At 40.1% G+C, this 24,685-nt stretch overlaps 1 protein-coding gene across 3 annotated transcripts in view; it reads right to left on the bottom strand.

The window, feature by feature from the left end:
* The window catches only part of ATP8A2 (ATPase phospholipid transporting 8A2), a 308,301-nt gene that overhangs the window by 182,695 nt on the left and 100,921 nt on the right, over nt 1–24,685 (bottom strand). For all 3 annotated transcript variants that reach the window (XM_065678510.1, XM_065678508.1, XM_065678509.1), the window contains one exon: nt 15,043–15,215. In XM_065678510.1, coding sequence (XP_065534582.1) covers nt 15,043–15,215 — 173 coding nt within the window. The remainder of the gene's footprint in view (nt 1–15,042; nt 15,216–24,685) is intronic.

The following is a 24,685-nucleotide window of genomic DNA, read 5'->3' as shown; positions in this document are numbered from 1 at the left end:
AATACTATCCAAGCTGTAACTCTTAAGAGCCTGAAGGTCAGACAATTAATTTCTTTACAATCACTAGAATGTACAGGAACAGAAGTCCTCTTTTGTTCAGCAGCTTTCCACTTAATAAAATTCCCCATTTGTCTTTCCTTTCCTAGACTTCTTTCTTCCTGCTAATCAGTGCCAGCCGCCAATTAGGACTGACAATAGAAAAAAGTCTTTTTATGATCTTCAGCCATCACTACATAAAACACCATGCTACACTCCATTCTGCACTCAGTCTCTTCTTTTTCTCTGAAAGAAAAGTTAAAACAAGTTCCTGGTGTTTTAATCCTTTTCTTGTTCTCAGGCCAAAACCAAAATTCTTTCCAATCCTCCCATTTTGGACTTGGACTGGGAATACTGAGCATGCACACCAGGCTTGTTTGCTGCACCTTCAGCTAAATTGCTGCTGCCGCCGCTATTCCTGCTCTCCATCATCTCATAAAGTATTGATTTCTGCAGTACATACTCAGTAAAGAAAAAAAATAAAATCAATTTTCCCCTAGACACAGCAAATCAGCAACAACATAACAGATCAGCCTGTCAGCCTGGTATGCAACACTAGCATCCAAAAATGAGCCACAGAGACAAGGCAGGAAGGTGCATGGGGAAAAAGGGAATGCAAACAGCGGTTATAGCAGAGTCAGACAAGAAGAGGAGACTGAGGCTGTGAAAGATGCAGTTTGTTACATCTTTGAAATTCTTATTACAATGGTGTAACAAGAAAGCAGCATCCTGCATCAGTATTTCTACAGGATGGATAGCCAGTGATGGCATGCAGGATTCCACCACACTCATCTGCCCTATTTTGGTATAAGCTCCAAAATAGTCTAATAGTTACAAATACAACCAAAATTAACAACAGGATGAGAAAGCAGTTGTGTGTATAAGATGGCTGCAGACACTAAAGCATCATCATGAATTTAGAGAAGTCATGCTGGAATCCACAATAAAACGCTTTTGCTCCTTAAACATAAAACCACAGGCAAAGGCTGATGACTAGCAGAGAGAAATAAGGTGTCATGCATTAATCAAATCTATTTGAAATCGTACAAAAACTGAGCAAAACACATCTCCCAGGTGGGCTGAAGGAATCCCTTTCTCTTCTGTATTCCTCACTCTCAAAGCTCCCTGCTGTGATCCTAGCAACTTCTATTTTTCAGCAAAGCTCTCCAGGCTTTCTACAACTTCCTCTACATTAAAAGGGCCCAGGAAAATTCACACTGAAATGACACACCTGCCTCCACCACACCGTGGGGCATCCGGGACCGAAAGAAAATGTTCTACCTCTTCCCTGCCCTCACATATTAACTTCACCTCACCCTAGTGTGCCCAGGTACAGAAAACATTGCTGTGCTTTACAGATTTTAAATATGACCTCTTCCAATCTGCCATCCACTTCACAAGCAACATGTCTGATCCCTTGTACCACTTGCGGTGCTTCACATAAGACACCGTTTAAGCGAGGAACTGCAGGACCCAAGCACTGGCTTTACCCCAAGAGATGCCTGTGAAATAGCCAGAGCTCCTGCAATGCTGCTTCCCCTTTCAGCACAGCCATGAGCTGCACATCAGGAGCCAACCTTTGGTAACAGGCACAAGTACACATAAAAACAGAGCTCCAAATCAGTGGAGCTTTTTATATACTCTAATAGATCCCAACTGTATCAAAACATTAATATTGAGCTCTCTGGACTAAGGATATGGTATTGGGTCCAGGATACATGCTTTTAAAAGGTCCCTAAATGCTTATTCATATAATAAACCACAAAAGCTCCAAAGAGGCTGTTGCCATCTGTTTTCCGGACTCTAACATTCCTATACTACCCTCTCCCTACCCCCACCAACTGATATATTCTAGAAGACCATATAAAGGAAACAAAAGTAAACTGAAACATGAAAATTAAAACTAGGACTGTATTGTTTGGACACAACTCCCTTCCTGAGTATTGTAAAGATCTCCAAAACTTTGCAACACATAGTACAGTAAGAAACTGAGTTATGGACACAGTCTGAACTATAACTCCGCATTTCCTTTTGTTGTGTAAATCAGACTCTATTTCTTTCACACATGATTACTTTCCAGTTTAATGTTAATTAATTTACTACTTGCAATTTGAAGTAGATATATTTCTGTTTTAGGTCTCCTTTGATCCTCAGGTCTTCACTAGGACAGTTGAGATGGGCAAGAACCCCACTAACTACACTATAGATTAGGTACTGAACACATTTTGTCCATACCATATAACACAATAGTTTTCTGGATGAGCAAAACAATTAATTCAAAGATACCAGCAGTAATTATACAGATTAGGTTTATAGAAACCTGAATAACTGTTTAAGCAGTTTGCTTTTCTACTTCAAATTTAAATCAGGTGCAGTACTTGTTTTGGGGAGGGCTACAACTACTGTGCTTTACTTAAGGAGGCCCAATCACTGGCTATTGTTTACAAAAATGTCCTCCACCTACCCTGCCTACCATTTAATTTAGATTACCATTATGAGAAAGGTACTTTACACTCTCCAATTCAGTCAGGACATCATATTAAGGGGAGACATAGCAGTCTCCCAGTATCTAAAGGGGGTGTACAGGAAAGCTAGAGAGGGCCTTTTTACACGGGCATGTAGTAACAGGACAAGAAGGAATGGGTTTAAGACGACAGAGGAGATTTAGATTACATATTAAGAAGAAATTCTTCACTGGGAGGGCAGTGAGACACTGGAACAGGTGGCCCAGGAAAGTTGTGGCTGCCCCATCCCCGTCAGTGTTCAAGGCCAGGCTGGATAGGCTTGGAGTAACCTGGTCTAGTGCAAGGTGTCAATGCCTATGGCAGAGAGATTGAAATGGATAACCTCCAAGGTCCATTCCAACACAAATCAGTCTATGATTCTATAATTCTGATTCTTTAAAAGCCCAGGTAAAGACCTAGAAAGTGGGAGTAGGCACTGATGCCCAAGGAGCACACACGTAACTTAAAAGGCAGCTCTTCCCCAGCCAAGGAAATGAGTTAAGCAGTCTCTTCCCTGCAGGAAATATCTTGTTAGCTGATCAGGAACCACACTACTACAGATTCAGATGCTTCATCAAAATAACTGGTTAAATATCAGATACAGTGCAGAAAGGCAGAGATGGAATTCAATTTCTTAATGCACCTATTTCCTCAGCCCAGAGCCTCCACAAGCACAGCAGGCTTACTGCCACAGCTGTACACTGGAGACAGAGGAGCTGCTGGATCCACCAGCCTCCACTGAAACGCACTCCGCTCTTCCGAGGTGTGCCAGTTCAAATGGGATTCCCGTGTTCTGTCCCTATTGCTCTCCAAGTTAGCCACAGCATTTCAAAAACACATTAAGTGGTCACAGGAAGAAAAATTATCTGCAGCTTCTTGTCCATGCAACCTGCATGAGCCTTGCATATAGTTCTATATACACACCAGGTTCTTATAAATCAGAGAAGCATGTGTAGTCATCTGTATTTAAACGGACATGCAATATTTAAATCTCCCTAAATGTGAAGGCACATGACAATTTTAAACTCTAAAAACTGAAGACCAAAACGTGAATAATAGTCACGAGAAGAAAGAAAACCTAAAGTTTCTAAGCAGTGCCATACAGTCAGGTCCTGAACCTTTCATAAAAGCAGCATGCTGTTTTCAGAATAGCTACTCAGTAGTTTGAAATTGCTTCACTGTATCTCTGACTTAGCAAAGTGTAAAAAAGTCAGTGGCAGCAACAGACAATTAAAAGAAAGCAAGTCACCAGGGTCCATCCCAAGGCCATCGTTAGAAGCAGACATGGCCAAAACAGTTGAATAGGGTTCTAGCTGACTAGGTACAGTCTCCCACAACAGCTCTATTGTTGTAAACGGACATGAAGTGGGCTATATAGGCTATACAGGCACTTTCTCTATAACTGTTTACTTCATCGATTCACCTAGCCAGACAAAACCAACAAATCCCATGAATGTGCTAAGAACTCCTGAGCTCAGCAATTAAAATAAAAACATTCATTAGATTCTTACACTTGGGCAGGATAAAACTTAGTTCTATGTTGCCTTTTAAAGCCTACCCTAACAAAATATCCCTGAACAGCTTGGATTTCCAGCCCACACATGTTGGTTATCAAAAGAAACAGACATGAGGAATGATGAGGGAGAAAACTTGCACACGTTTTTTCCTTCAACTCCTAAACCCAGTTGTATTGAATACAACAAAGCAAAACTAGTCACTCAGCACCAGCACAGGGACAGCAGGTTAACAGCAACGGGGTCAGATACCTTGAAGAGAACTGCTTACATGATCCAATTAGAACTTCTCAACCAACAGAAATGCAGCTACAAACGGTATCTTGCAGAGTATCAAAATAATGAAGTAGTTGCTTGTTCTGGATGTTGTCCTCAACTCTATGTATAACTTAGTCACATTCTGGCTCCTGCTATATGAACCACTATTCAGTATATAAAAAGCCAACCTGAACAGCAAAAACCAAAAGATCTAATAGTACAGCTACTTTTTATTTATAAAAATTATAGAACTAGATCTTGCCTGAAAGTAGATCTACACAAACCCTTATGATTTTATGAATGAGTTGCTACTTTTGTCAGCTTTAAGGATACTTGTTGGGCAATAAGAGGGAGACCACCACCACTCAAGTGTCACACAAACACCCCCCAACAGAGCAGAGATATGCATTCATCTGATCCCTGGGCAGTGATCCCAGTGGCATCACAGTTACCACTCATACCACTAAGGCAGCGTACAGTCATTCAATCTCTTGGACAAAATGTCTGACTCACAGTTCCAAGAGACCCATCAAACAACTCAGACTTAATATAGATCTGTTCATACATCCCAGTACCAAGGCATATAGAAGTGCCTCACCTGCAGGATGAGGAATGTAGAGGTAGAAAGTTTTGGAGAAACTTGGCACTGACTGACACTGAATATACCTTGCACAAAAGAAGACCCTTCACCTTCTGAGTACAGACAGTTCTGATGAACCACATGAGAGACTAAAGCTAAGTGAGAGACCACAAAGTCATGAACTACAGCAGAATGGCTCTACATATATACCAGAACAACCTTTCCTGAACTGCAGAGAAGTTGTTCTGACCTTCCAATCCTCACAGAGATTGCCAAATCCTGCCTCTCCACTCAGGATGACCAGTTCCTTCAGCCAGCAACCTCTGAATGCTCAGCACATTTTTCTGGAGAACAAGATGCTGTTTTGCAGAAAGACAAACAGCATTTGAGTTCTCAAACACATTTTGATTTCACCTGCACCCCATTAGTAGCTTGTCCTTATTTTGAGACACAAACACACTTATTATGTCATGGGTTCTTTTCTTGGTTTTCAAGACTTTTAGGTTCTTCCTCACTAGGGTCTACAAGTAATAATTCTTTCAAGATCACATGCAGGCAAATAACCACAGATAACAGCCTAGACAGGTTTAAAAGCTCTGAACAAAGAGCTCCCTGTCAAAACTTGACATTTTGTGCTGTATAAAAAAGGTATATAGAGAGCATAAATAAAACAAGACTAGAAATGCACAAAAACAACATTTTATAAAGTGAAACACTTGACATAAGACCTGTGAGATGGAGCAATTTAAAGTTTAAGTGTGTGCCATGACATGGAAAATGGCAAGAGAAGGGGGATATGAAGAAGCAAGACCATAAAAAGATTGATTTTTTAATGCCTATTACTGTATCATCTGCTCTTAACACTTGGAAGAGGCAAGTTTAAAAGAGTAGAAGAAAACCTAACAGAAGACAGTGGTATCAAAGCAGTCTTCCCAGAATAGGGTGGAGCTACCCAAACCTGATTTTCCACAGAAAGCACTAGAAAAGGCTACAGATGAACACAGAATACAAGTTTTTACCATTTGAACCATACTGGTGGTGTTCATAACAGTGACTTTTCTTAAAAGCTGAATGGTACTTCAACTACAGCACAAAATTAGTTTTTCCTCAAGTTTTGGAGTATGTCTATGCAAGTCCAAGTACTACCCACGTATTTGTTAGCTTGCCATTTCTTAGAAGCACTAAGAAGAATTACTGGCATGGAGAGAAAAGATTTTCTTTTTTGAAGGATGAGTTCAATATTGCTCTTCACAAGCAGGTAAGCATCACTTACAGAGTACTCTCAGCAAATAGACCACAATACGTACGAGAACCTACAAACACTCATTTCTACTGTCTATAGGTAGCAGTCTAAAATCCCCAAAAGCTAATCACACCATCAATTATGGATGGCTATTTTGCCCAACTGTATGCAATTGGGTAGCCTTGATTTTCTTGACCTGCAGAATACAGTGCAATTTACTCACAGTTATAGAAAAGGCAAGACTACAGATCTTGCCACATTTCAGGCACATCAGCATGTCAAAACCTGCATAACCAACTGGAGCCAGTGCCTCTTCTCTGCTCACATGAAGAAACCCAAGAGTTTGCTTCTTATTCTACTGAATCCAATCAGGTCTGCTACACTTACCTCACGCATACTTTTGTTTTTAATTAGCACGAATTCAGAGATAGCGTTAATTACCATGAACAGCAGAGAAGTAAGTTTAAGCCTAGCCATTCTACCTACTGCAAGGTCAGAGTTTTCCAAGTACATGGGTTCAGCTACGCTCCCACCAAACTCAGTCATACTCTGGTCAGCTTCCACCAACACCAAGCACTTTCAGAAACTTCAGCCAGAGCCATTTTACCAGTTCAGTGTCCTGCATATTACTACAGTGCACTAAAGCCCAAAGTTCTCAACAAGTTAATTCCCTGCAGTACTAAGAAGCTTGCAGAACTCACAGTTCCTGCCTCTGTAATTTTATATCCGGTACTTTTAACAATGGAAAATACAATATTTGAGCTGGTCCTGCGGGATAGAGCACAAGACTTTGCTGGATCTGATGAAAGGAGTGATATCGCAGTTGTTTTGAATGTCACATTTCTGAATGCAGCGCAGCATCACATATTAGAGGCCTTTGTCTTCTGTACATTCATGCATTGGGGTATTAGTGAAACTGAAATATTAAATTTGGAAGACAAAAATATTTCTGTAAGATATTTCAATAAAAGCAATGAGTATCCTCAAGTCCTCTTCTAGTAGGAAAAGTTTTGAGATCTTTTATAGCCAAATATTCAGACAAGGAAATTCATAACAATAAGCAATGATCAAGATGAGGAAAGCTAACTATTCCCCCATAACCTTCCCCAAACCATTGGTAGAACACAGAAAAGGAAACTTATTTCCTTGTAGCTGCAACTTGGTAAGGAAGGAATTAAAGACCTTTTCAGTCAGAAACCTTTACAACCAACTGCAAGGTTGCAGCAAAGGCACCAGACCTTTGGCCTCCATCCAGCCTGATGGACCAGCAGGGAATTCCATAAGAGGAAACATTCAGTCACCCCCTGGCTGTTGACATACTGTTCCAGGAACTCAGGAAAGAGGCATTTGGTGCAACAAATGAGAAGCAATAAGAAATAGGAGGACTATATCAAGAGTCTAATTGGGCCAGAATGCCTGAACAGGAAGAATTCTGTATTACTGAGGTCAAATAGAGAGTTAGAGTGCCTGACACAAACTTTGCTTTTGGAAGAAGCTCCACCTGAAACAGGACAGTTAGCTGCAGTGAGCCTACACATTATATCATATTAAGAAACTGTCCTCGCCAAATACAGAAGTCCATACCACAGGTACGACACAAGCCATTTTCATAGATCCACAGAACAGTTTGGGTTGGAAGGGACCTTAAAGATCATCTGGTTTGAACCCATCTGCCATGGGCAGGGACACCTTCCATTAGACCAGGCTGCTCCAAGCCCCATCCAACCTGGCCTTAGATACTGCCAGGGATGCGGCACTCATAGCTTTGCTGGGCAACCTGTGCCCACTGTTTCACCTTCAAAGAGCAAAAACATTTTGCCGATGATTTTGTTTTAAAACACTGGTGGTAACATTTGTGTTTCCAAAATTACTTTTACCAGATAGAAGGCTAAAAACAAGGCTCACCAATAATTACAGCTGGGTTTCATAAGCATGACCTTGTCGTAGTACTCCTGGGTTAAGACCTGGCAACTGTTAGCTATCACACTGACACCCACAGAACATCTTTGAATAGGAAGTGAAGAATATTATATTCAATAGAGAAGGCAGGAGAATTTCAATGAGAAAAAAGTAATTGTTAAAGTTGGAACTTGACCAGAATATAGGGGTTAACACACTAACACTTATGGAAAGAAAAATATACCAGGAATATGAATTTCTCATGGAACAGAAGGTATTTCAAACCACAGTTTTATCTTTCTTCTAAAACAGCATACATTCCAGCAGCACAGCGTTTTCTCATGTGGAGTATCTATGGAATGTTTATTTTCCAATCTGGGAAGTGTAGCATTGAACATAGCACTGCTAGCTGCTCCTGCTCAGAAACTGAAAAGACTAGTAGCAATTTGGACAAAGTAATATAGTCTGGCGAAGAAACTGATACCATTTGGAACTGTTGGTGAGAGCTATCACACCACTGCTCAAGACAGAAATTTCACTTGCATTTTATGAAATACATCAAGTGAAATACTAAGAATTTGGTCACCTAAATAGTGGCCTCGCAACGCAAAAAGGCAACACACGAACTTTTAAAATAACAGCTAGGGTAAACAGCATCTGGAAAAGCAACTGATTCATTTCCAGTGGGGACACAGTATTTTTTCAACAAAACTGTTTCCAAAGAAAAACAACAAATCAGCTGCTTTTAGAGGTATTTATCCCTTTCGGCCAACTCCTTCCAAATACATGCTAGTAAGTGAATTTGCTAGTAGCAATGGTTACAGAAATAGAGCATTCAGGTGAATGTAGTAGAACATTTAGGGAATAAATTTTTAATTCATAATCACAGTTATGGGCATGAGAAGTCACTCAATTGCTCATTCAATGTAAAAACAAATCCAAGACCAAACCAGCTGCCTGGTCTGAAGCACGCAAGTTCCAAAACCACAAATTAAGTATTTTTCATGAATATCTTCAAAAAAAGCTAACTTTTTGCCAAATTGTGAATAACAATGGAAACCGGATTAGCGATTCCACTTCCAGCTTACTTTGAATTCCTTCCTCATCTCAGATACAGAAGAAAAGGAAAAGTAATTTTAAGTATAGTCACGGTCATAGTAAGGTGATGAAGTTAAGCAAAATAAGTGTTTTGGCCACATAGCAGGAATCATTTAAGTTCAGACTGTTAGGCAATTGAATAATTCCCTAGGGGAAAGAGTGAAACACGTTTCAGCCCTGTCAATTTAAAAACCTAACAATACCAGTAAAACAGTATCCTTAAGCACTTTTTTAGTATAAAAAAAGAAATAATCCTAGGAAAGTGAACGAGTGATTCACAGATGTCTCTGACTCCGTAAGTTATGTATTTCCTTGCAAGAAGACTACCCCAGAGTCTGGGATTTTTACCTTGGTTTGTGTATTTAATTGATACAGCAACCTTTTGGAGAAACATTAATGTACCTAGGATTAGAGTCAAGTCTTTGCCTTTTGGGTTCTCAGTTCACCAGACAAATGACAGGAATTAACAGCCATTTCCCCTTTAAATCCCAGGTATGTGTTTGAATAATATGAACTATAAGAGTGAGGCTCAGGAACTGTCATAGCTCAGGACACTGCTTCACAAGAACAAACAGAAGCCAGAGCATTCAGCAGAAACTCACTGCCACTCAAAGGACAAGCTAATTACCAATAACTTACAAGACCAGCCTTCCCCTAAAGTTTGCCCATAATGGCTGTCCAACACAAAATTGGTGGCATTATGCAAGTTCACTTACTTCTTGCAAACCAGCCAATAAGCTTCTAAGAAAAGTAATCATAAGTCCCAAGATAGCTTTACACATACCTACATACACACTGGACAGTTTAGGCAGTCATTTCTAATCATCTGTGAGTATTCTTTATTCAAGAGTGCAGAGAGCACATCATGCTGCAAACCCAAACATTCCTCCCACTTCAATTATCTACAAACATTAAAGCTGCCAGAATGATTCCTCCCTTATGGTTTTACAAAGTCATGAGATGACTACTGCTGTCATGAGTTGTCAGAAATAGAACAGGAGAATGAGCATTGATAATTTAGTAGGTGACAGATGAGGGAAAACATAATATGTACATACAGGAAGATGTAACACAGACATAATTTTCTTTGGGACCAATTAATGTTAGAATTGGTTTGCATACTCTTAGACAGAATTGTGCTGCAATTTTCTGTCAAAAGATTTGAGATGTTTCCTAATGAAAGCCAACAAGACTGTATTTTGATTTAATAGATACATTCTCAACTACAGAACACTTTGTCAAATACTAACACCAGCAACAACGTGAGTCTTAGTGGCATAAATATTTAAGAGGTATTCCAGATGTTCATTTTGTGAGCTATATTATTAATGTCTCCTCCAAATGATGATGGAAGACCAGAAGCATCTAAGCTGTGGAAGCCTTACAACTCGGAGTAGAGAGACAACTTTTCTCATCTCTTCATCCCTCTTCTCATTACCTGGCTGACGAAGTGACACAAACAATTAGCAACAGATACTCTTCACAGGCTGCTTTCTTCCTTCTTTTCTCCCACCTTCTGCTTTCAGTTCATTAAATCCCTGCCTTTTCAACACTAGGGCAGACGGACTCTAGTCAATGGGCATGTTCATTCCAGAACATTTAGTGTCTGTTCTCAGAGGAATGTTTATGGCTCATGTTCTCACCCAACCCACTCTGCATACTATTTGAATTAGCAAAACAAGGGGGAAAATAGTCGGGGGGGGGGGTGTGTGGGGGGGGTGTGTGTGTGATATTTTTGGAAGGTTGCTTAAAGTTGCATTTTCTGAACTTTACTTCTTTCCTTAGCTCCCAACCATTACCACCACAGCTCCAGTACTGCTTAAAGCACTGAAAGCAGGTTCGTGCCACTATCACCTAACAAACTCAGTTGGTAAGGTTGAGCAGAAGTCCTGCAGTCAATGTTCAGGCACTGCACAACAACTGCATACCTTCTGTACCTAAAAGCTAGCAAAATGATGCTGACACAGTAGCCATGAAATAACAAGCACCCCTGTGACAGCCCATAGAAATTACTGTTGCTATATTTCCTCAATTTCTGTTCATGCTGTACCACAGGACATTCCATAGAAGCAGGGCAGAAAAGCAGATATTGTACAGCAATTGAGATATTTTTCTTCGTATTCCTGCTGCCTGAACATTGTCACGAACTAAGACCCATCAACAAGATAAAACCTCAGGAAAAATAAATTGCTCAAAACAGACACTATGACGTATTTTACTAATAGAGCAGGCTGCATGCTGATGAAGTTTTAGCTTCATTGAATACCCCATGGCTATACTGGTTTCCACCAGCACAAGAGGAGCAGCAGAAGCAGATGAATACTGCATCAAAAAAAACCACACATAATGAAGGGAAGATGTGTTGAAATAGGGATTGTCTCATGCAAGAAGAAAAGAGAGGCTGGTAAAAACAACTTCATTGCCTTTAAGCACAACATATGTAATCAGATCCAGTGAAACATCAGTGGAGGGACAGGACAGACCCACAAAATTTTCCTGTACAAGCAACTCTTCAGAACTTGCTATCAAATAGCCAAATAGTGAGCATCAACTGACTGTGCACTCGGCTGAAAAGGGCTGCAGATCTAAGTATAAAAGCTCAGTTTAACATTCTTGCTCTGAAGACAAATGTGTCAAATAGAATAATGCTCCACTCAAACAACATCCCAACACCATCACCTCAAGCAGTATTGCAGAAATCGTCAGTAATACAACCAAAAGAACAAAACACCACCCTGAGGCAGCCCAGTGAAGGACGTGGTCCCAGCCTCATGCCACACATCTCTCTGGAGATGCTTGCTTTATTGTGCTTACATCTGTGAGAGGAATTAAGGGAAGGACTACTTCTGTTGTCCAATAATTAGTTATAAGTACTGAAGAACTTACAAACTTCTTGGAATTATCTTATCTGTAAAATGACAGTGAACAGCTTCTTCCTGGTGCAAATCTTGTTAATGAAGTATTAAACCCAAAGGCAGAGTCACTGTCACCTGCAGAAAAGTTTTATTCAACAACAAAATTGCTCCCGAAGTGTACTGTGTCACAGAAGAATATTTCTGAAACACCACATATTTCAATATAAGTATTTAAAATCAAGACAGGCTCTTCAGTAGAGAATTAAATATGCTGCGGTAACATGCCAATTACATACTTCCCTGCTACTTGTATATTCAAAGCAAAACACAGCAATCTGCTGTACAAACCAGCTTTCTAAGGGGTATAAGCAATAGATGAATGATAAAAGTCTATTTTGTTATTAAAAAATATAATCTCACTTCTACCTAAGCATTAACATTTTGCTGCTCTCACAAAACATCAACACAGGTCTTCCAAAGGAACATGTGAAAAACAGAGACAGGCAATCAACAGCTCAGATCTCAAATGAAGCAGTAAATTCAACTGCCTTCCAAACAACATTCACTTCCCCTGAAAAGCAAGATTTGCTTGCTTTTAACATACCGACACGCCAGTCAGTGTGAGGCAGGAGAATAAGATCTGTCAGCCTCTAGAAAAAAAATAATTTAACAAACAAGGCTTTTTTCTTGAATTGTTTGGTTTGATTTTGCAAGCTTCACCAAGTCTCCCGAGGCACGTATTTTTCTCCACTGAGCCCGTGGCCTGTTAAAGATACTGTAACAGTGGAAGACTAACCCCAACAGAAGATACAATCTTTCCATCTTAATGCAAAATGGGGCCAAGTTTACTATAGTTCCATTTCAAGAGATTACCCCTGAGAACCAAGTTCAACTACAGTTTATGCCTAATGCCCAGCAAATGAATTTGTAGTAGATCTTCAGTATAAAAAGAAAAAATTTGAATGGCAAATGCAGCTGAAACTCCCAAAAGATTAAAATGTTGTAGTAACTTTATGAAATACAAAGTCCCACAAATCTATGCTGTGGTGAGAAGAGCAACACAGCTCCTCCTAGAAGTGGTTAAACATCACACCACTAAGCCAACGACCCAAATCCCCCTCCAATTAACATGTTTGAAGACTAACTCTATTTAATTTGAAATTTCCTCTTGCTACGCCAATTGCATTTTAAAACCTTTTTCCTGTGAAGTTTAAGCATACTGTCTTATTTGACACACCAAGCACTATTAAAACCAACACAGAGTAGAAAAAAAAATGCTTTTCTTTCTTCAGTATCAAGCACCTGGCAAGTAAATGGAAGGTTCCTGCAAAGCCTTAGAGGTTATTAAAGGCATTCCTCTTTTTCCCTGGGGATTTAAAACTCAGCTATTTCTACTCCTCTTTTTAAGCCTACAAAATTACATCATCTTTCCCCCTTTGATTTACAATTTTCAATATTTTTTCGCATTGTTCCTCAGTTCGCTAATGCACTAATAATTACAACTGCTGTTGGCTCAGTCAAGAAATAACGAGAGGAAGTGTCCAGTGTTACACATCTCTTTGCAAAACAGGACCATTATCTTCAGTTAATTACACGCATTACTGTAGTATAGTTTTCATTATTTGAAATTTATGATTTGTTTCACCTTCACAGGCCTTTGACATAGCTCATCAAATCTTGGGGCAATTAAGTAACAAACTGCCTTGGAAGGATCTCTACCAAAGTACTATGAGAGTATATTGAAAGCAAAAGCTTTCTATTTACATAATGTTTGTTATCTTCCCCACAAATACAATAGCGTAAGTCTACAACACAAGGTCAGTTCCCTTCCTGGGCACTTGGTGCTCTCCAAGCCCAAGGTAACTGCTCAAAGAAGAGAAGACCAACTTTCTTAATATAAGAAATAAGACTGTATCAGGCCTGTTCCATTCAAGAGAAGATGACTGCAACTATGTGAGCTCCCTCTCGTAAAATCCTTGCTCACTCCCCATGAAACAGCTGTACAACCAAGACCCCACCTCTAGCACCTCATGCCCTCTCCCTCCCTAGTAAAACAGTGAGGTGGTTGTGAGCAGACATTCACGTGTTTTAATTTGTCTGTTGCATCTTGTCCTGTCGCTGGACACTACAGAAAAGAGCTGGGCTCCCTCATCTTGATTCACTCCTATTACATAGTTATACAAATTGCTAAGAACCACCCTGAGCCTTCTCTCCTTTAGGTTGAACACACTCAGCTCTCTCAGCCTCCCCTTGTATGAAAGACACTCTATCCCCTTAATAATCTTCCTGGCCTTGCATAGACTCTAGTAAACCTATTTCTATTTTATACTGAGGAATCCAGCACTGGACACACCAGTGACCTCACCAGTGCTGAGTGGGGAAGAAGGATCACATCCCTCAACCTGCTGTCAATGCTCTTCATACTGCATTCCAGGATACTGCTGGCCTTTTCTCTATCTTGCTGACAGGGTGGATTGCTGACTCACGGTCATCTTGTCCACCAGGACCCCATGATCCTTCTGGACAAAACTGTTTTCTAGCCTGGCAAATCCCAGCGTTCCCTGGTGCACTGGCCTGTAACTCCCCAGGCACAGCACTTTGCATTTCATCTTCTTGAACTTCATGAGATTTCCCTCTGCTCAATTCTTCAGCCTGTCAAGGTCCTTCAGAACGGCAGCACAGCTATCTGGTGTATCGGCCATTCCTTCCAGTTTTGCATCATCTGTAAACATTCTGAGGGCGTACTCCATCTAATCATTGCGTCATTAAGGAAGATACTGACCAGCATTAGCCCCAGTACTGCTCCCTGCAGTACCAAGTCCAAGAGTCTCAACACGTGGAAAGACATTAATCAGAGATGGGAAAAGGCAATGGGTTCAACTGCTTCAAATGCACGGACTGCAATTGCTTTTGCCACACAATATTTTTGTGCCAGTGCACACATAAATAAAGATAAATACAACTGCAAAACAGTAGCACAAGAAAAGTTAACAGACTAAATTTTTCTCAGGCTTTCTCCCATTCTGTTGTCAGAATAAGTCCCATAATTTCTTACCTGCAACAAATGACTGCTTTACAGGAGAGTGCCAAGTCCAGAAAGCTCTGCCTGACCTCAAATGAAAGGGCATACTTCAGTGTGTGGCCATCAATAATCAGAGCAATATCATTTTCCTTGCCCAGCGACTCCCCCAGACTGGTACAATGTTGAGTCAGAGAGGCTCTTGTTGCCTGAAGAATAAACAGAAAGAAATCATGTCTCTTCTTAATATAAGAAAGCTGCATCCAAACCACAGCACAGCATCTGTGGACTGTATAACGGAGCACAGTATACACACACTCAAACTATCACTGACACAAGTTAGTGTTTTAACAGGATCTCGTGCAGACAGTTTGTGTCACAAATCGGCAAGAGCTGCATCTGCTTGCCTAGGAACGCATGCCTTGTTTCAGTGCAGATTTTGGCATCTCCACTGCATATACCTGCACAACACATGTGCCCACAGTCGTCACGATACATCCTTTTTAACTGCAGGGCAGGTATAATCTAATCATGGCTTTTGACACCACTCAAAGTATTACTATGTATTCAAACAGTATTCCCTACCCTAAAAAACATTTTCATTGACAGCTACTGCTGGGGAAAAAAAAAAAATATAAATAAATCAAGCATTCATGTTCCACTGTCATCCCAAATATTTCAACCTTTCTACGGCAGTGAAACTCGCACTTAAAGCAATCTGTTCTATTCTAAACTGATAGTTTAACTAGCAGTTCCAGCTGAGTTAACCACTGCTAAATGGTTCAAGAAGCTGGTCATGATCTGAAGTGTACGTGCACTTTTTGACAGAGAAGCTCTTGACATACAGGACATAGGATGGCAGAACATGAAAAGCAAAGACCTCAGAGCTAGTCAAACATTGCTTTTAAGTGACAAATGACCATTAACTGCTGGACTGTATATTTTTTCCAGTTTTCCCCTTTGTTCAAAAAATAGTATGTGTGGCATACACAAAAATAACTCGTTTCTGGTTTAATAAATCCTCCCCCAGTTTCCACACATGTGTTCTCTCCACTCAAACAAAAACCAACCAAACAGAAAAACCAACAAACCAAAAACAACCCATGAAAACAAAGAAAATGTGTGTGCATCTATGAGCCCAAACATCTCCCCCTCCTCCAGCTTTTCAGCTCTCCTTACCAAATTTCCCTTCTCTCCTTTCAAACACTGCTCCTTTTCCACCATGCAGTGGAGCCAGTTTAACAGACATTTAAGAACAAACAAACAAACAAACACACACAAAGAAAACCCAAAACCCAAGCAAATGAACAAACAAACAAAAAAATCCCCTCCAAAACCTAAATGAAAACAAACCCAAAACCACTTAGGGTAGCTAAAGTAGTGACTCTCGACTACACATCTGCTGGTCCTACGGAACAAATGACCTCAGTGAAGGCCAGCAGTGATGTAGAGTCTGGATTTCTCTCTACATTCAACTGAGAGCAGGAGTTAGGGTTTTGCCCGTGGTTGAGGAAACCACCACAGATGCACAGAAACCTGCACACATGAACAGCCCCTTACAAAAATGACAAAAGATCTATTTAAAGTTGCATCTCTTTCACAAAGATCTGAGCCAAAACACTCCAGTCCCATACCACACTACTAAAATAGCAGGAAACAAGTTTATATTCCTAAAATACTTTCTTCAGTGATTTCTCCAGCATCCATTCATAACAGGAAGGGATGAGAGAAAAAAAAAACCAACACAAAGAGCTTCCTAATATCGGGGCTTCTTAATTTTGTGATCTAAGCTACCACAAGGTGTTTCTGTGCCCTCCAAACAACAAAAAAGTCACACTAAGGTGTGTCTTCTGTAAATGAAGTAATGAAAAACTCAAAGGAGTTTCTCACCTTTTTCCCCCTCACTCCTCACCACCTGGGTAGTGTTTTACCCTTTCTTAAGCACACTTTACCAGCGGGGTCATGATCTTGGCTGTAGGGGCTCAGCTGCGTGCTGCAGAATTCTGTCTGGCATGGGGCAGCCCCAACATCTCCTCACCAAGGACCCTGCAGCCCCCAACACCTTGCCACAGACACCCAGGACACCCAACCTGGGCACTACTACAGTGCTCTGAGAGAAGCTGAGGTAAATCAATTCAGTATGTCAAACTACTGGAGACCGAGAGCTACTCTTCACCCTCCAGAATGAAGAGCCAGCGCTTGTGGCTTACAGTAGAAGACCTCTCCCATTGCCCTCCCTCCTACCTCCTTTTCTTTTTCTTATTACTATACTTCACTAAGGCCACACTAATGCAAGGCATCTCACACTTGCTAAAGGCCAAGCACCAATACAGTTACAGCTGCTCAGATGTTATACAGCCCGTTGGTGCTTTCCAGCCTCCCAACAACCACAGTTCCATGAATTTTTTTTACAAGTATTTCTATACAGGATTACATCCATGATGTTTAAATGCCCATGTTCATAAGATGACAGTAAAGGATTAGTTCCTTTTTATTTCTAGCTCAAGTAAGAATCACTTTATTTCATAAAAAAACCCCACAAGCTTCCCAAATTACTTATTTTTTGAAATGTCTTCCATGCATAATACTGAGTGAACTTGACTTCTGTCCAAACAGCCAGACACCACAGTACACCAAGCAGCAAGACCAAGCATATAGATTTTCGCTTGCCTTGAATCATGTTTCTCATACAAAACTTGATAAATATGTTCAAATCTAAAATGTGTCACAAAACTGCTAAACATGGCAGCACTTTCAGCCATCTGCAGCATAAAGGTCCAAAGTTTGCCTGGATCAGTTTTCACAAAGCCAGTAAAATAAAAGCCAAAGATAGCTGCTCTCCCGTCAAACCAGTCCACAGCCACAGCCAAAAGCAATCAGGGGGGAGTGAGTGCAGAAACACAGCAAGCATGTATCAGCAGAACCAGAAGACCCTCTGGGCCCCTATGGCTGGCATCAGGGACCTCCTGATCCAAGAGCAGTGTCTGTTATGGAAAAGCCCTTGATCCCCAGTTACCATCAGGAACTGTGGGAAATGGATCAGAATGCTACCAAGGGGAGAAAGGTAACCTCTCCTCTGGAGTAAAGCAGGATGCATAACAGCATGTAGGCAAAACAGGAAACTCCAGGAAATTCCAAGAAACACTGGAGATGAAATGAATTTTGGCTGGTGAAGTTGAGGACATGACAGCAAAGATAGCATTATGAACAGAAGGATGAGGTAGCAAGAATAACTTTCACACAAAAGGGAGAAAGAAAGGGAAGTTGCTTTGCAATTTATTTTCTCTCACCCCACTCATCAGTAAGGTAGTCAAAACAAACTCACTCTGATTCACTAAGAAACTAGCCCCAAACTGGAAGCAAATTTACAGATTAACTTAATGAATATGACAGATCACACAATTAAGCCATTTCAGACACAGATTACATTTCATACGTTCTTCATTATAAGAATGACTACATCATTCCCTGCTTCCCTGTTAAACTGTGAGGGATTGGATTTATGACGTCATGCAATGCTTTATTTACACTACACCTGAAAATCCAACACAAAGTAGATGACTGATTAAACCATTATAGACTGGTGCCAGGAAAACAAGGGCATATCTTGGGGGAAGAAAGATGCTTTATCTAGTTCAACAGTACTATGCAGCAACAACATTTGCAGAAGTCCCAAGGTTGGTGTAGGGGATATATAGTTTGGGTAATGTCATCAAAAAATTCAATCCAAGAAACCTTGTGCCTGCAATCTTGGAGTAACTATTTTTCTATTTCTTTACTGCTTCTTCTCAGTCTTGCTCAAATCCTTTTCTTTCTCTCAAATGCAGAATTGCCCCCCTGCCCTCCAGAATCCTTCCACAATACGGAAAGGTTCTCTGACTACATGAAACCAAGGGAGACAATCCCTGCCCTTATTCTCTATCAACCCCTTCTGGCACTTTAGCAGAAATGGCAACAGAAGACTTACAAAGTGTGATGTTTCTCATCAGCTGACATCACTAGTTTCTCCATAGCTCATCATCATGGCTGTGCATAAGATTCATCCAATTCTGGTCACTGAATTTACTCATCTTATATACAGGATGTCACAGAATTAGTTACAGGGTTAAGAGCCCAAAAAGCTAGAAATCAAGATTTACAGATCAGGCACCTCATTTAAACAGCATTTTGCAAAGCTCAATATACTTGTCCATATGCATGTCTAACTTACAAGCTAATATACAGTAAGAGAGCACAAGTTATTTCTGTTTCCTCCAACTATTTACAAATGCTGTTCCAAAAAAGAAAAACCAAACTATTACTCCTGTAAGCCAGTGCAACTAAACAAAAAAAAAAAAAAAAAAAAAAAAGGCCTATATCCCCAAAAAAAAGGGTATATAACAAAGGCTTCCTAAATAAGCAGAGGAACAAACATTTGGAAACCATGGTGAACTAGACCCTTCAATGCTCAACTCACTCCTGATAATCAGAGTAGAAATTTCTACTCCGATACCTAGCTTTTACTCTGTGTTTGACATCAAGGGGTAGGTTTCTTCTTTCAGTCACATCAAGCAAGAATAAATCAATCTTTTACTAGAAAAAGTGTGATGGAGTGGAAATCAATAGTAGTCCTAAGTAAGTATCTAGATAAACTCAGACTGGTGGAATACCCCAGCCGTTTTTACTTAGTACCCATCAAGAGTAAATGGGAAGTTTGTCAGGAGTTCTGACAAAAATGGAATATTACAGAGGAAAATAACACAAGCATTTTGCTTATTCATAATCAACTTGATTTTCCCTCCCTCAAGACATTTAGACACACAGAGCATCCAGCTGCTCTAGGGAAACCTGGAGAGATGCCTGCTAACCAGACCTTACTGTAATGGCCTATCAGATAAATTTCCACCAAATATTGAAAATACAGATACTGTTTTACTTGAAGGTCAGAAGGTACATCAACGGAAAAGGCCATTGGTTTAGTAGCCCTGATTCAGTGGTCTATTCAAATAAACATGGACACTTCATTAACCAAGACAGGATGTGCACGTTTAAGCTATGTGTTGAATCAGAGCAACATTATCAGTTCAATTAGGCCTTCACAAGGGCTTAAGAACTCATATAACACCAAGTGAATCAACACTTCAAAGCACAAACATTAAACATAAGAGATCAATTAAATGCAAAAAGTCAACCAGATCAAACTGTGGATGCTAAGGAAATTGTGCGTTCCTTCATTTTTTACTCTCCTTTTGCACATTTTACATGGTTGGGGGAGTTGATTCTAAATATATGAATAATTCTGCCTCTCACAGATACATTTAAGAGTTAATGTTATGGTCTCTACGCTTGAGTTAAATTCAAAAGCACATGGTGGTATATTCCAGAATAAACCTACCCCACCTGCTTTTTCTGTTTGCTTTCCCATTTCCATTTGAAGAAGTCACAACCACAAATACAAACCTTGAGCAGAGCACTTACTTGGATTACTGGCCTAAAACAAGCTTTCAGATTTTATCGTTCTGTGTGTGCATAGTTTCCCTCAGAACACTGAGTAACATTATTCAGACACTATTAGAAATCACCATAGCAAAATATAATCTGTTGACAGGCAAAAAATAAAAGCATCCTGAAGCAAAGTTTGTGTGGTCTTCTCTCGACTGCATTCTCAGGATCTTCAACAAGCCTTTTAACAGCATATTTGTATATTCTCGCTTTCTAAAGCACCACAAAAATACCCTGCTATGCCCAACTTTACATACCAAAACTAACAAATTTGGGGATTTCCCAGGCTATTACTTTGTAGTTTAACACAACAAAACCTAATAATTTTCACATGATGCTTACAGTGAATGTGGAAGTCAATGCAATCAGAACTCTGCTGACTTCACTGAAAACAAGGGTTGACTCCTCATTGTCATAACATTACTACACAGGCTATTACAAGACTGTAAGGGGTTTTTCTGTGTGTGTATGCACACATGCACACCTTTGGGTATTTGGGTTTATTTGGTTTGGGATTTTTATTGCTGTTTTTCAACAGCAGCACAATATAAACCCCATTCCCTCCCACAATAGCTCGGGAAGTTTCAATGCTACAGCGAAATGTAGTGTGTAAGGCAATATGTTATCTAGCTCAGAACAAGAGTGTCAGATATGTGCCAAGGAAAAAAGTCAGTAGGACTTGCAAAAACTTTGGTGCAAAGAACTTCAGCAGGATAACAACCTTCCCTGAATTTATCTGACAAGCCAATACCCAGAGAAAAATAGGACAATTACTATAAGACAGTGAACTCAAAACCTCCTCTCCCCTGCTGCTCCCTGGAAAGGTTCACAAAGTCACTGAGATGATAGCAGGACAAAAACGAAGCCTCATTGGGGCAGCAATCACACTCATGTTTCATTCTAAGCAGAGTGATACATGGCATACCAGGCAAAACGTCTTGGAAGAACGCTAAAGGGCAAGTAACATCACACAGACAAGGGCTCTTTAGCTGAAGAGATACTCACCCTTGAATCTGTGACCTGAGACACACGCGCTCCTTAAACCTAAATCTGCTTTGTGTTATGGCCTTCTTGGGCATCTATATTTCATGCACCCTTCTTACATAGCCTTTCCTCTATCTCCGAAGAGCCAAGATGTTCCTCACAGAACAAGCGCCTGCAGTTAAAGATATTAACTAACACTTATATTCGTTTTAACTGCAAGCGAAGTCAACTGCATATACTACTTGTTGCTATATTCATCATGAATTGAAAAAGTACTGCTAGCTACATAAGTCTAAAGATTTTTCCAAGTTAATTTCTTCCATCATGCTTTAATTGATTTCCCAAATAAGTCTGTGAGATGATATAAGTTACGCAATGTGCTAACTCACTGTTCTGAAGTACACTGAAGTGCCAGCTCACTCTATTTTACCAATCCAATGATTTACTCCATGACTTCCCATTTTTTCCTCCCTACATGTGCATAATATGAATAATCACATGTAACAGTTCTTTTACTCTGCTGAAAAAAGAGTGGTTTCAAGTCAAAATACCAGCCATGCCCCCTGCCTCCCCCAGCATTTAACAAAGTCCTCCAAGAACTTCAGAAAGGCAAGGACTTGACCATATAACCCCATTCAAGATAACACTTTTGCCAGCCCTACTTCATGGAAAAATTTCCACTGTATCTTAATTGCAACTTAGAAGCTTCACCACATGTTCGGTGAAGTCTTTCACTTCAAACTCTCTAGTTGCTGTACCTGAGGGATCTGTAAGGACATCTGGCAGAAGCAAATTTACAAGAGAATAGGGATAATGAACATGAAGTCAAGACAAACTGATGTTTAAACCAAAGCTGGTGAAACACGATAGGAGTATTTAGTGCAACACTTGCTGGGCAGAAGAGTCACTGAAGTACTTTCCACAATACATAGCACATACTCAAGTCCTAACCTTAAAACCTCTCTTAAAACCAAGGAAGAAGTATCACTATTTCCAGAACAGATACTGGTTAATACCAATCTTGCAAGGTTTGCACCAAGCTACTAGGAAAGCAAACAATGTGAGTTCTGAAAGCAGACAGGAAACTTCTGAAGCCCTAGTTTTAAGCAAGGGTGCAAAGTACCCTGCCACAAAGCCTAGTGAAGATAACTCTGCGTACATAGAGCCACCTGCAGAATTTGCTGGTCAGGTTCCTCTGTTCCCCCTTTTTATGTGACTTCCTATAACTGATCTAACAGTAGATTCTCTGACTGCTTCTGTGTACTTTCAGTGTTAGATTGTGGATGCAAATATAAAATCGAACACAGCAGTGTTTGCTAAGTGAAATGTGTCACCTGCTCACACAAAACTGATCCAAAAGCTACTGTTTACGGCCAATTACATGGAAATTGAAAACATGAAGAGATCTGGAAATGTCTAGTTATTAATATGAGGACATGAATAGCCTAATATAATCAATAATACAATCAAAACTCTACAATAACATGAACATTATGTTCAACTCACAAGTCTTCGTTCAAGCATTTGCATGCTTTCTCAACAACAAGGATGTTTTTAAGAACATCCACAGGAGTACCTGGGCTTTCTTTTACCTTCAAACTTGTGTCACAATGCCAAAAAAATAGAATTCAAACTTGACAGCAGCATGGACATCAGTCTGAGCACCCAGCTACACAGTGCAACAGATGAGTCAGTACGTGTTGCATGAAGCAGGCTATAGTCCTGTGCCATACTCGATTCCTTGCTTTTGGGGCTTTTTTCACCATAGCATAACACTAAAGTCACATTCAGCTTGTGACCAACCTACTCTTTTTCTGCTCCCCATCTTGTGTTCATGTGGTTAGGCACTCCTGTGCAATAACGCGATCTTATCTCTTTCCTTTTTTTTCTATAGCTTCTTTTGGAAAAGGTGAGAACAGAGGACTAGAAAAGCAGGAATGTGTGATCAGGTTCTGAGTCATGAGAGACTTGGAAGTGTCTCAGAAGATAAGTGTATCTGAAGGAACAGTAATACTGGAACCTATGAGCTATGAGATTATGGCAGAAGAGCCAAAACAGAAATTAGACTAAAATGACTCTCAGAAACTTATTTACCAAAATATCTCAATAATGTGCAAAGAGACCAACTATGCAGATTCATACGGAAATTCACCCCCTGTAAGTTTCTCATAAAGCCGAAAGTAGAAACATTAGCAGTAAGGTAGTTTGCTAACTCCCCAAGAACAGCACCATACAGAGATGCATCTGGAAATCATAACATTTCTAAAATCCAATCTTAAGAGTCCATTCATACCTTAGCTTCACAAGAAGAACAGAAAATAAGGACACTCCCCAGATCCAAAGCCAAGATAACCTTTGAAAACTGGAGACTCCAACTGTAAGTTGTTCACTTATCAAAAGAAATACTACTAGTATCTCATGGTTTAGGAAGTCTTGAATACTTTGAATGGCCAACTCTCCTCAAATTCAACCGGTACACACGAAACCACTTGGCAAACAGAAGATCAGATCCTAGCTACCCACCTTCAATTTACTCTTTTCCATAAGATCAAAATTTAACAACAACAAAAAAATAAGGCTCATCAATAGCTATTGCTCAGCATTACTGCAGCACTCAACCTGCGCCACATGGTGATTAGAAGAGATACATAAAAGCATGCACTACCTGAGGACTCCAATAACAGTTCGCACTGATGAATGCTAACCTAATCTTGTAAATCCCAATGGGTTACCACTTTAAAGCAATTCCCCAAAGAAAGACTGAAAGGTACAACAGTGTCCCATATTCTAATATAAAACAAGCAGGACTTTGACAAACTTCAGCCTGAACTAGTTATAAGACATTTGATGCCAGATTCCTCTGACAGGAATGCCAAAATAGCTTAACATTCTCAGACCTGGTGAAAACAGAGTGTGTATGAACTATAGCTGGGAAGTAATCTAGCATTAAACTACTTCTACACATACCACAGAGGAAACTTGAATTTTTCAAAATTATTCCCAACAAAGTTCCTCACAAAGCTCCTGGAAGCTTCAATTTAACTCTGAGTGGTATAAATGGATAATCTTCGAAAAGATTATGATCATCATCTACTTCCCCACAAGAGCCAGTAGAAGTTCATCAAGCAACATCTACATTGCCTTCACAAAAATATTCAATAAGCTCAGATACCACAATTGCACACAAACAATCCCAGCAATATTCCATCTGTGA

Source organism: Lathamus discolor, chromosome 4, assembly GCF_037157495.1.
Source record: "Lathamus discolor isolate bLatDis1 chromosome 4, bLatDis1.hap1, whole genome shotgun sequence".
Taxonomy (NCBI): domain Eukaryota; kingdom Metazoa; phylum Chordata; class Aves; order Psittaciformes; family Psittacidae; genus Lathamus; species Lathamus discolor.
The sequence above is the reverse complement of the archived record's forward strand: the minus strand, read 5'-3'. Positions and strand labels throughout refer to the sequence as shown.